The 14,089-nt window shown below is 40.6% G+C and overlaps 1 protein-coding gene across 3 annotated transcripts in view; it reads right to left on the bottom strand.

Annotated features, from left to right (window-relative positions):
- The window catches only part of NFKB1 (nuclear factor kappa B subunit 1), a 117,538-nt gene that overhangs the window by 47,125 nt on the left and 56,324 nt on the right, over positions 1-14,089 (bottom strand). For all 3 annotated transcript variants that reach the window (XM_081303800.1, XM_081303799.1, XM_081303801.1), the window contains one exon: positions 2,849-2,997. In XM_081303800.1, coding sequence (XP_081159926.1) covers positions 2,849-2,997 — 149 coding nt within the window. The remainder of the gene's footprint in view (positions 1-2,848; positions 2,998-14,089) is intronic.

Raw genomic sequence — 14,089 nt, forward strand, 5'->3', positions numbered from 1 at the left:
GAAAGGTAATTCATTTGATTTTAGGAATTTCTAAGGCTATTTCTTTTAAATGTAATTTATTATGTATCTTTAAAAAAAATTGTTTTAGATGTAGATGGGCACAATACCTTTATTTTATTTTTTTAAATGTGGGGCCAGGAATTGAATCCAGTGCCTCTTGCATGCTAGGCAAGCACTCTACCACTGAGCCACAACCCCAGCCCTATGTATCTTTATTTGATGTGTTAGATCAGTGTTCTGCTTGTGAACCCATACTCTTAGTCTAATCTGTACTATTGAAAACAGATTATCTTGATTCTATTTTTGGTATTGACAAGTCTAAGGAATAACTCTGGCTATCTTCCTGATTTTTCCATTTGATATTCTGGCCTGCAAGTCAGAACGTTATAATAATAATCAATGTCATGCCACAAAAACATATGTGGGCAAGTTTGCTCATGTTATTTCATAATATTAGCTAGTGTTAGCTCAGTCTAGAAGTTTGGAGATATAAAGAGCCTGGAGATAGATTCTGTAATACAAACTCATTTTATAAGGGAAGGGATTAAGGTCTCCAAAAATGTCACGCCACTTGCCCTTTGTCTTACTCGTTTAGAGTAATAGAACTGAAAATAGAATTCTGGTTTTCAGAATGCTTGCATGGTTTTCTTTCTACAAAAGAGCAATCAGTTCTGATATTGAAAACTAAAAACGAGAGACAGAGACAGAGAGAAAGACAAATGAATTATAAAGGAAACAGTGTGCTTTGACAAAAATCTCTCCGCTAACCAATCAAGGGAGAAAGGAGTACCAATCTTCCACAGGCTATGGAACAAGAAAGGCTGCTGAGTCTATGTAGCACTCGGGGGCCTCTCCTTGATTAAATTCCTCAATGAAATTGTCTAGGGTAAGAAAATCTCACAGAGCTACCACCAAATCAACATCAGGGAGTTCAAACTCGGGAGTTTAACATGTTCAAAATGTTTGATGAATGAATAAATGAGTCAATGAACGATGAATGCTTCCAACTTCTAAGCCCTATTTATCCCTTCCCCTCCACACTTTGAAGGAATAAAGGTACTAAATTTTCACCTTACTTGGAGATAGATAGGGGATTTACTTGTACTATTATATGCCCATTAGTTCCTTCTAAAATCATCAAAGATTGCTAAACAAAGCTCCAGAAACACTAGACAATGTACTGGAAGTTTACATTAACAGATATTATTAGTAGGGAGCTTTAACTATAATTTCCTCCAAGAGAAAGATAAGCACACAGATTAAACAAGACCAAAGAGAATCAACACTTCAAACTAACAGGAACCCATTGGAGTAAATCTGTAGAAACACTAAGTGATGAATGAGTTTAAAGTGATAACAATTACCCTCTATTTCAAAGCTCTCCTAGGCCAGTCAGAAACTGGAGGGGGTATTCCAGAACAGACCTCCAACTGAAGGTGACATTCGGCAGGAAACAGGCCAGTCTTTCAAGAGGATGTTGAACAAGTTCATATGAAACATACTTGAATTTTTCAAATCAACTTAAGCTTCTTCCTTCAATCTAGAGTCTTTTTTTTTTTTTCTAACATCAAAAGAATCAGGTTTTAGTAACTTAAAAGAAAGCTCTCTCTCTAGGTTTTTCACACTTGAATATTTTCACAGTCAAACAAAGAAATACCTGGGAACATAACAACTCAACCTCCCTGGTAACAACCAACCTGAAACTTGACCAGAATTTAAAACCTGAAATGCTATCATCAGCTTAATGATAGATGAGTTAAACAATTCCTTCCTTTTGAGTGAATAGCCCACATTATCTAGAATTTTAGCATAAACTATTTAAACCAGGATTAGAAAATGGTGAAAGATATTTTTAAAAATTAAATAAGATTAATTAAAAATTTCTTATCTCTGTTTTTTTGACAAATCCAAAAGTAGAACTTAAAATAACCATTCTAGGGGGGCGGCTGGAGTTGTGGCTCAGTGGTACAGCACTTGCCTAGCATGCACAAGGCACTGGGTTCGATCCTCAGCACCACATTAATGTAAAATAAAGATATTGTGTCCACCAAAAACTTAAAAATAAATATTAAAAAAAACATTTTTGGGATTATTGACTGTAGATATCAGTTTATGTCATGTGTTAAATTACCATGTCGTGTGCTATTTTAGGAAAACGAGAAAAAATTTATTCTTTAGCATAATGTTTTATTAAAAATTTTCTTGATTCTTTTGGATTTACATTATTTCTATAAAACTTCATTAAAAATTGTTTATTTGGCCAATCCTTAAATGAACATGTCACTTTCTATTTACATTTCAAGTCTATGAATGACCAAATTTGCATTCCTTGGCTTCTTATCTGTGCACACTTTTTAAGCAGCACAGAGTTGGAACCATATTTATCTACTTCATGCCCCAAAGGTTCACACTAGAAATTTATTAAAGGAATCATCAAGAACAATGCAAAAACTATCTCTAAAGTGTTGCTTTCTGCTACCGTTAGGGTTCTTCAAATTTGTCCTTATCTTTTTTTCAGAAGGAAAATATTGTTGAAAGTGACACAAATGCCTTCTAGTCGAGTGACCATGTAATTTATCATCCAAACTGGGCCACCTTGGAGAGTAGAAGAGGGTGCTACAAATAATTAGTCTAGGATCACAGATCCAAGGGTTGTCTGAAGTAAGTCCGCTATGTGGCCACCCTCCTCCTTGGAGTCCAACTGAGAGCAAATGCCCCCCTTCCCTTTTAAGACCTGCCGAGGGTCTTAGAAAGGTGCCTAGTGAGAAAGGCTTGTTATTCCTCATCTCTGCACCTTGCGTCTATCTGCTCCCACCTTCCGCAGCACCCGATCGATGCCCTCACTTACCCGACCACCATGTCCTTGGGTCCGGCATTCACAGTGCAGATTCCATCCTCACAGTGTTTTCCCACCAGGCTGTGGGCATGCAGGTGGATATTTTTCCCATTTGTGACCAACTGAACAATAACCTTTGCAGGTCCCACATAGTTGCAAATCTATATAAGAAAAACATTTAATAAGTTAGCATATCTGACTGCAAGATCACATGAAAAAATGTATGAAAAACTGGTTAAGTCTTTATAAGAAGTAAAATACAAAATTATGCATATCCATACATATGCCTGCAGTTCTGTTTTTAAATGTGATGAATAAATGAAAGGATGGAAATAAACTGAAATGTTCATGGAAGCTGTCTTATGTGCTGAGAAGAATACACTCCAGAAGCAGGCCATTGAGAAGACAGTCTGCATTGCTCAGGCTGGATCAGCACATCCTGGAGGATGCCGTGTTGTCATGAAGCAGCCCTTTACCACTCACCGAGAATGTGCTTTTTCTCTGAACCCTCATCACAATTTCTGGTTACAAAATCTGGGTAAATGATCAATGAGAAAGGAATGGGTGATGGATGGAAACCATGAGAATAAGGGAGGTAAACAGAATAGTGCGTTGTACGCCTCTGCGGTGTGATTAGGCAGGAGCTTGCCAAGGACCTGGCTCTGAAAGTTGGCTTTGAATACTCAAGCCTACTGAGCTGGCTGACAGTCATCTGTTAGAACACCTCAGCATTCAGAAGTCCTCACTGCCATGACTTCTGACAATGAATTAACATACACTACACACACACACACACACACACACACACACACTCAGGTCACTGTTAAGTTTCCTTAGTTAAAAAAAAAAGTGCACTCCCTAACTGCAAATTCTTAGATTTCACACCTGTTTAGTTGTTTAGTTCTTAGTTTATAAAATCAGATTTTTTTCCATTTAAGGTCATTTATCTTTTTTATTTGTGTATCCTTAAAATGAGGACAGCAAAAAGGGAAAAGCAAAAGATCTTGGACACCCTTTCTCCTCCAATTGTTTATCCAGCCTAAAAGTAGACCATTTTTTTCCTTGAGAAAGTCCCAACACTGAAATCATACCAACAGAAAAGACCCGTGGCCTCAATTTTACTCTACTGAATCCTATTAAGTTAGAACGCAATCATAAATTCAGGCAAATTCTTGGAAATGCACTGTGTCTCTGGAACTCCTTCTAATATAAACTTAAAGTGGAACCTACACTTGCCAATGAAACTTCCTGGAGGGAGAGAGAGTCCTTTGTAACCAGCCTGCTTCTATTAGAAACGCTGTCAACTGGATTCATACTCTACTGAGGCAGGATTTTTGTAGGATGTTCCCAGTATGGATTATTTTCCTAGTCCAGTCTCTGATTGCAAGAGTTGATCATTGCTGGGATTATTCCCCTGATGCCTAGGGAGTGATAGTGTCCCCTGAGCAAAGGGCAGACTCCCCTCCAGTAACTGTGTGGCTCTGCTAGGTGCTTTGGGCCTCTCTACCCAAGCTCTAGTGCTGAGCTGTGGGAGAGATTAGTTTTGAACCCTCTTTTAATACCTACCAATGGTTTGGATATGCACACCAACACTCATGTAGAAATCTCACCCCCGCTGTGAGTATTAAGAAGGTAGAAATGTAATCCAACTACAGACTGGAGGTGGGGCCTTTGGGAGGTGAGTAAAGTCAAATAAGCCACAAGATTATGGCCCTAATCCAACGGGGCTGGGACTTTCTAAGACGAGGAGGGGATGCTTGAGTTAGGACATTTTGTCTCACCACGTGATGCCCTGTGTTATCTTGGGACTCTGAAGAGAGTCCCTCCAGAAAGAAGGATGTGGCTGCCCAGTCCTGAACTTCCCAGCCTTTAGAAGTATGAGTCAGATGAACCTGTACTTTATATGAATGACCTAGTCGATAGCATTCAGTTATAGTAACAGAAAACAGACTAAGACATCCCCACTCTCAGGGACCAAGGCCACCTGCTGGGGATGGGCTTCCAGTCCTTGCAGAGACTAGTTTACAAAGGGGGTTTCAGATTAAATTTGATTTTGACCACCTCAAAGCACAAATCAATGTCTTAGGCCTAGTGTTTAAAAACCCTTCTGCGCATAAAGCTCATTATGAATTGAGCATGTTTCCCTATTTTATGACAGGCAGGAAGCCTTTGCTTCTGAGTGCAGGACAGGGAATATGGAGTGCCCGATCTGCTCCAGGCTAACTGTACTCCCTGGATTACTGTAGTTCTGGGCCTTGGAATGACATCTGAAATCAGTCTTCGTTAATGAACAATAAAAGAGCACTAAATAAACCAAGTAACTTCACTTCTAAAGTGACAGTGAGCACAAGAGCAGGAGAGTGAGGTGTGATAAAAAACTTCACTTGCATAAAAAGATAAATGACCCTAAATGGGTGAAACCACCTGAGAAGTCCGGGATTAACCCAATCGCCCTGGACACTTGGACCCTTCCATGTTACTGCTATGACAGAGTTACTCACTAGCATTGATGGAAAGTGGTGGGAGGTGTGTTCACAAAGCACTCACATCTTTTTCTTACAATTACTTCATGCCAGGAGGGTGGCAAGAATGAGGAACTGGGTAGTCTCTGAGGTAAAGGATCTGAAAGATTTGCCAGTGACTAATGCGCTGTTTGATCCATTTGAAAGAGTCCAACTCAGCAGAGCAATGTTTGGTTTTTACATAGACCACAGGGCAACAACAGGGAGGCCCCTGGGCTTTGTGGACTTTCCAAAATACCAACTGAAAGAAGAAAGCTGACGTGTGAGGACAGACAAAAATGATACTATTTGCAAGTTATATGGTACATGAAGACCTTAGCAAACTCACTCCAGGGAGACCATCCTTCATAAAATGCCATGACTGATGCTCACCATCTCTAGCAGTCAGAGAAATGCAAATCAAAACCACCCTAAGATACCATCTCACTCCAGTAAGATTGGCAGCCATTATGAAGTCAAACAACAACAAGTGCTGGCGAGGATGTGGGGAAAAGGGTACTCTTGTACATTGCTGGTGGGACTGCAAATTGGTGCGGCCAATTTGGAAAGCAGTATGGAGATTCCTGGGAAAGCTGGGAATGGAACCACCATTTGACCCAGCTATTGCCCTTCTCGGACTATTCCCTGAAGACCTTAAAAGAGCGTACTACAGGGATACTGCCACATCGATGTTCATAGCAGCACAATTCACAATAGCTAGACTGTGGAACCAACCCAGATGCCCTTCAATAGATGAATGGATAAAAAAAAATGTGGCATTTATACACAATGGAGTATTACGCAGCACTAAAAAATGACAAAATCATGGAATTTGCAGGGAAATGGATGGCACTAGAGCAGATTATGCTAAGTGAAGCTAGCCAATCCCTAAAAAACAAATGCCAAATGTCTTCTTTGATATAATGAGAGCAACTAAGAACAGAGCACGGAGGAAGAGCAGGAGGAAGATTAACATTAAACAGAGACATGAGGTGGGAGGGAAAGGGAGAGAAAAGGGAAATTGCATGGAAATGGAAGGAGACCCTCATTGTTATACAAAATTACATATAAGAGGTTGTGAGGGGAATGGGAAAATAAACAAGGAGAGAAATGAATTACAGTAGATGGGGTAGAGAGAGAAGATGGGAGGGGAGGGGAGGGGGGATAGTAGAGGATAGGAAAGGTAGCAGAATACAACAGTTACTAATATGGCATTATGTAAAAATGTGATGTGCAACCGATGTGATTCTGCAATCTGTATTTGGGGTAAAAATGGGAGTTCATAACCCACTTGATTCTAATGTATGAAATATGATATGTCAAGAGCTTTGTAATGTTTTGAACAACCAATAAAAATAAATAAATTTAAAAAATGGGGCTGGGGATGTGGCTCAAGTGGTAGCGCGCTTGCCTGGCATGTGTGCGGCCCGGGTTCGATCCTCAGCACCACATACCAACAAAGATGTTGTGTCCGCCGAGAACTAAAAAATAAATATTAAAAAAAATTATCTCTCTCTCTCTCTCTCCCCTCTCTCACTCTCTCTTTAAAAAAAAAAAAAAAAATTTAAAAAATGCCATGACTGAGAGCTATTTGCAGTTGATTCAGAAATTCGTTTGATCTACGGAAAATTTGTTTTCATGTTTTCCCTTTCACTTCATGGAACAGTGACTTCTTTGAAAATTAAGTTGATAGAGAGCAACTGTATCTGTTGGAAAGGTTTTCCTGAAAGAGTCTGTACAAGACAGACTTTTGATCAGTACTGGCTTAAACATAAATTAAACTTCCCAATACAGCCAAGGAGATAAAGGTGAAATTACTGAGCAGTCAGGTATGCAGGGACACTGTAAGAACATGGACACCAGGCCAGGCAAGCCGCATGACCTTGCTCAGTTTCCTCATCCATAAACTGGGATCATAGTACCTTAACGGGTTGTGGTGAGAACTGCCCATGTTAATCACTCAAAGTTTTTAAAAGAGTGCTCAGCAAATAATAGCAGTATACAGTGTTAACTGATAGCTTGTTTATGACTGTCATGCGCTCTTCCCCCTACAGATCGTTTGATAACAAAATCGCCCTGAGATGACTTTTTAAAACATCCTGTTTAAAAGTGGGTGGCAGGAATGAACGATCAGTTCATGCCCCTTCTATTCCTAGGGTAAGTCTTTTATAATCCTGAGTTACCAGGCTTTGTTAATTTTCTAGTAATAACAATGTCTTTATACTAGCAGCTGTCATTGTTGGGAGCTTTCTTGGCTTCCTTGATGAAATTTGAGACTTTCTTCCAGAAGCTTTGGGACTCGCAGATTACATCTGCTTTTCAAATAAGAAGTAGAAACCAGCAACTCAGGAGGCTGAAGTAAGATAAAGTTGAAGGTCCTGTCTCAAAATAAAATATGAAATTAAAAAAAGGGCTGGGGATGTGGCTCAAGGTAGAGTAACCCTGGATTCAATCCCCAGTAAATCTCCCCCACCTCTCCCCCAAAAGAACTAGAAACCAAGGGTCTTGGTACTGAACGTAGTCAAATCAACTACTTTCATTTAAAATAATTCTGACATACTATGGAGAAGCACTTGCAGGTTGGTTCTTCAAAGTTGGCTTAAAGAAGTTGTCTAGAATGGATTGGAAATTATTACTCTAGGTGCATATGATTACACAATCGGTGTGATTCTACACCATGTACAACCAGAAGAATGAGAAGTTGTACTCCAGTTATGTATGATGGGTCAGATTGCATTCTACTGTCATGTATAACTAATTAGAACAAGGACACCATTCTAGTCTAGAATTTTTTGGGAATAGAATTTGAAATATCCAGTTTCCTCTCTGGGTCAATTTGGCCAAATCACACTGGCAGAAAGCTCAGGCAGCATGAATGTAGGATGTGACACATGAAATTGCTCTTCTCTGCTTAGATTTTCCTGTGAAGTAATAATGGTGATGATGACAGCGAAGAAGGAAAAGATGGCTAACATTTCTGGGTTTCAGTTTTTCCATCTTGAAAAGCATGAATATGCTTGCTGTTTTAGGGTTGTTAATACAGTGCTTGGCACCTAATGGGATCAGCAATCCCAACTATATATCCTCTCTCCCAACAGGGCTATGACTTCACCAAAACTCATCTATCTATTCAGTGAGCATATATTAAGCCCCTTCTAAATGTTCCTCACACGGTAGTGCATCAGGGAAAGAAGGGACATGCCGTGAGTGCAGAACAGGTCTGAACCCTGTTCTTACAGGAAGTAGAGAGTGGGAGTGATACCAATCAAATAATCTCACACATAAAAACACATAAAGGCATAAATGTGAAGAACTTATCAAAGAAAGATCTGTAATAGGGTTTTGACCTGGTCAGGAAGTTCAGAGCTTTCTGAGAGAGTAAATCAGGGCTGAGATCTAAAAGAAGAGTAGGAGTCTAACAAGAAGAGGGGTGGTAGGGGCCCAGGGGCTTGAGAGAGTATTCCTGGCAGGGAGAAGAGTGTGTGCAAGAGCTCAAAGGTGAGTGCCCCCGCCCCACACACACACACACACACACACACCGTGACTCCTCAGACTTTCTTGCTGTCACTGTATGGTGTTCCTTCAAGTGGTTCTACCACCCAGGGGTCCTTTCTCTTTCCAGCCAAGAACCATCCACTCCTCCAAGGGAAGAGCTAAATCTGAATCTTTCATGACACTGTCCTCACTACTTTAGCCCACTAAGGCCCTGCTACTGTCCCTGTTTCAGGAATGTGATTAGAAGGGACAGGACAGGAAAATCACATGCGATCAGCTACGAAAGAGTCATTATCTTATTTGTTAGTTAATTTTCAGGCCATCTACATCTATACTGGCTAACTTGCTGTGTTTATGAAAGGGGAAGGAAGATGTCAACTCAGTCAATCCCCACAACAGCCCAGGGTTGGGATGGGGTCAGCAGTGATACCCCATTCCACAGCTGAAGGAAAGGAGACCCAGTAAAATGAAGTAAACTGCCATGGTTCCTATTCATGTGGGGACTGGGCAGCTTCTTGAGCTTGGATCTGTCCACCTCCAAAATTCACATTTTCCATTACACTGTGCTACCACTGGACTCCATCACTTTGGTATATGTGCAAACTCTTCAGGGTTTTATAGCTTTACTTTGCCTACCACAGTGTTGGTACATGACAGTTATTCCTGAAAAACCTGTTTGTTTGGTATTGTTGGTGTGTGCTGTGAGAAAGGCCTCGCAGACAGTTGTGAAAGGTGGGAAAAGTTCTCTCGTCCCCTTGCATGTCTTCTTCATTTAAAAAAATCATGTGGGCTGCGTAATACTCCATGGTGTATAAATGCCACATTTTTTTTTTTATCCATTCATCTATTGAAGGGCATCTGGGTTGATTCCACAGTCTAGCAATTGTGAATTGTGCTGCTATGAACACCGATGTGGCAGTATCCCTGTAGTGTGCTCTTTTAAGGTCTTCAGGAAATAGTCCGAGAAGGGCAATAGCTGGGTCAAATGGTGGTTCCATTCCCAGCTTTCCCAGGAATCTCCATACTGCTTTCCAAATTGGCCGCACCCGTTTGCAGTCCCACCAGCACGGAATTTGCAGGGAAATGGATGGCACTAGAGCAGATTATGCTTAGTGAAGCTAGCCAATCCCTAAAAAACAAATACCAAATGTCTTCTTTGATATAATGAGAGCAACTAAGAACAGAACAGGGATGAAGAGCAGGAAGAAAAGACTAACATTAAACAGAGTCATGAGGTGGGAGGGAAAGGGAGAAAAAAAGGGAAATCACATGGAAATGGAGGGAGCCCCTCATTGTTATACAAAATTACATATAAGAGGTTATGGGGGGAATGGGATAACAAACATGGAGGGAAATGAATTACAGTAGATGGGGTACAGAGAGAAGATGGGAGGGGAGGGGAGGGGGGATAGTAGAGGTTAGGAAAGGTAGCAGAATACAACAGTCACTAATATGGCAGTATGTAAAAATGTGATGTGCAACCGATGTGATTCTGCAATCTGTATTTTGGGTAAAAATGGGAGTTCATAACCCACTTGATTCTAATGTATGAAATATGATATGTCAAGAGCTTTGTAATGTTGTGAACAACCAATAAAAAAAAAAATCATGTGGGGCTGGGATTGTGGCTCAGCGGTAGCGGTAGAGCGCTCGCCTAGCATGGGTGGGACCTGGGTTCGATCCTCAGCACCACATAAAAATAAAGGCATTGTGTTGTGTCCATCTACACCTAAAAAATAAATATTTAAAAAAAATCATGTGACAGACATGAAACCACACATTTATTCTTTTCTGTCAGGTTGCAAGTCAGCTTATAAGGAAAAAAGAGAGGAAGAAGAAAAAGGAAAGAAAGAAAATTATTTTGCCTTTTCTCTCAAGGATGAAAAGTATCCAGTTCTTATTGTTCCTTGTTATTTATTATTTGAACAACCAGAAAGTATAGATTAATTTCACTAAATGACAGCATGCAAAGCTGTGTCTAACGTAGTTACTGGCATAGGAAGATGCTCAGTAAAGTTAGTCTCTTCCTTCTGTCTAAAGCAGGGGATATCAAGTTCTGAGATCAATTCCTAGCTTTCCCCCCTCCCAGCTCTGTGGCCCTATACAAGTTAGATAACTTCCCTGAGCCACAAGCTCCATGTCTACAAAATGGGCCAATAACGTGACATCAGAGGGCTGCCGTGAGAACTACACAGTGACCGGCATGTGGTAGGTGCCATGGAAGTATAGGTTTTTTCCATTCTCTCTTTTTGCAAAGGCCTCCTAAGCTTCCTGACAAAATTGTGAGGTAGGCATGATTGGCACTATTACCCCCATTTTGCAGATAAGAAAACAAGTTTAGACAGATTGAGTTGCAAGAGATATCACCCTAAGTTAGACAGCCAAGACAGAGAGGACCCTGGAAATCCTTCTGGAAGTCTTGTGAATGTCAGTGAGGTGTTCTCAGTAAGGGATGGGATGAAATGAAAACATCCTCTTTGATCCATTTACTGCTTTCCAGTGGTGCCCAGGATTTGCAGTAATTTATTGATGTTCTTTTACCTTGCTTAGTGCCCTACTTGATTGACCAATGGCACATATGGTTCAAGATGTTAGGCTGGGTGGAAAATAGCAAACCACCATATCTCAACATCACAGGCTGAGAGGGACTCATCCATGACACAGAAAAGATGAATAAAATCTCTATCTACATATAACTCTGCTCTGAAAGTTTAATTTTTATGTGTGTCTCATGCTAACCTAGGGTTTCCTTTTTTAGGTTTTATCTTAATTTTCAGTTTTATGACATCAGATACACTTGTTTATAAATCATGCTTCTTTAAGAAAATCAAGTACAAGAAGTATACTATTGTTAACAGAACTGCTGGGGGTCTTGTACCTCAATAAGTGTCAATACAGCATACCTTTGTCCAGTCAATTAACCATGATTGCAAAAGGATATGGAAAAAGTAGAAGTTGGCAATTTTGGGATGAATTGTGTTAGAAATGTTCCTACATAAACCAATTTTTGCCAGTTGGGTGCATTCTTGAGCAGATAAAAAAGTTTAACACAGTGGAATTCTGGTACCATTTCTTTCTCTAATTAATGGATTCTCAAATTCTTTTTTAGAATCAGATATAATATCTACAATATCAAGTCAGGTCCTCAAAAGATACCCCAAGTCTGACCACTTCCCACATAACACTGCCACTTAGATTCAAGCCAGTATCCTCTGTCTCCTAGGTTTTTGCTCTTAACAAGTCTCCTGAGCCTGTTCTGCCTCCCCACAACTGATCTGCCTGAGCAACCCTGTCCAAGTCAGGTCATGCCAAGGCTTGTTATTCCTCTGCTCAAAACTCTCCAAAAATGAAAGTTGTTGAAGCTGAGTGATTGGTACAGGGAGCTCATTCTATTCTTCTGTGTATACATGATTAAAAATCTCCATGTAAAAAAGCAAAACAAAATGAAACAAACCCTCCAATGCCTCTCCATTCTAAGAGCCAGAGTCTTTGTAACAGCCAATGAGGCCTGAGGCCGTCTGACCCCCCATTTCCTCTCTGATTTGGTTTCTCACACACTTCCCTGTGGTCACATCAGACTCATGCTGTTCTTGAACTAGCAGGTGAGCTCCCACCTGAAAGCTGCTGCTCGTGATGTGTCCTCTGCCTAGGACGCTCTAGTCAGGACATCTGTGCATCCCTTACCTACAGGCTTTGCATAACTGCCAATTCTCAGGGGGCTTTGTTGGATATCGTACCTCTACCTACGCTCACCCATCCCATCCCCACATTCCTTATTCCTCTCCCTATTTTATTTTTCTCTGGACATTATTGCCATTTAATATACTACACATTTCATGTGTTTTAATTTTGCCTCTCTTCTCCACCAGATTGCAGGCTCTATCAAGAAAGAAAACACTGATCTCTCTCCTCTTATTCCCCAGTTCCTGGAGTAATGTTTTGTTATATTGTGGACATTCAATAATTAATTCTTCAATGAGCACATAATTACATAATTAAGGCATAATTAAAAAGTTATTTAGGGGCTGGGGTCGTGGCTCAGTGGTAGAGTGCTCACCTAGCACATGTGAGGCACTGGGTTCCATCCTCAGCACCACATAACAATAAACAAATAAAATAAAGTCATGTGTCCACCTAGAACTAAAGAAAAATATTTTTAAAAAGTTATTTAGTGGGCTGGGGATGTGGCTCAAGCGGTAGCGCGCTCGCCTGGCGTGCGTGCGGCCTGGGTTCGATGCTCAGCACCACATACCAACAAAGATGTTGTGTCCGCCGAGAACTAAAAAAAAAAATAAATATTAAAATTTCTCTCTCTCTCTCCCTCTCTCTCCTCTCTCACTCTCTCTTTAAAAAAAAAAAAAAAGTTATTTAGTGAAGGCAGTTTACTGAAACATAGAGTTGTGTTAGGAAAAAAATTAAGGAGACTATATTCTTTCTTTTATTATCTTGTCTTTAAAAAGAAGGCTAGACCTAAAGTAGCCTCTCAACAGGTGATTTAAAATACACTGTGACCACCCTGCACCAGAGCAGAACACTGGCCTATGCTGGTGGAAGGATGTCTAGCTAGGGACTCTGGTAGCTGCCATGACCTATGGGTAAGAGGAATCTAACCTTGAAGAGACAGGAGTTCCAGCATCTGTGGGGCAGTGAAGGGAAGGTGACTTTTACCTCATCATCGTTAGAATATCAAGGGAGCAGCTCTTCTCTTAGATCTCATACACCCCTCGTACATCCCTCTTGCCACCCTGACTGCTGTTGCCCATGCGGTATTCTCCCTTGTACCGGTGAGGCTCAGCACTAGCCTCTATGCCTGTCTCAGGTATCCAGGATTCACAATTCTGGTCCATCCAATTTCACATCCCTCACTCTTCAAAGGAGAGTGTCCCTCCCCGACATGGCTGATAGGAATCTTACCATAGATCTTATCAAAAGATCCTACCATGATGTGGTGCAGGGCTACACTTCCAAGATCTCAAACCAATGGACTCTCTTTCAATAAAGAGCACAGGCTTTGGAATGAGATGGACCTGGCTCTAAATCCTGGCTCTTCCATTACCAGCTTGGTGACCCTGAGCAAGTTACTTGACCTTTTCTACCTGTTTTTTCCATCTGTTCAAATGTGAACACAAATGCATAATTTCTGAATTTTGATGAGGATTAAGAAGACCAAGTGTTTAGTACAGTTCTTTATAAAAAGCAGGCATGAAATAAATGACAGCAATTGTTATTTTTCTCTTCCTGCCTTAACAGACATCTA

This window comes from Spermophilus citellus (assembly GCF_964194105.1).
Source record: "Spermophilus citellus genome assembly, chromosome: 8".
Taxonomy (NCBI): Eukaryota; Metazoa; Chordata; class Mammalia; order Rodentia; family Sciuridae; genus Spermophilus; species Spermophilus citellus.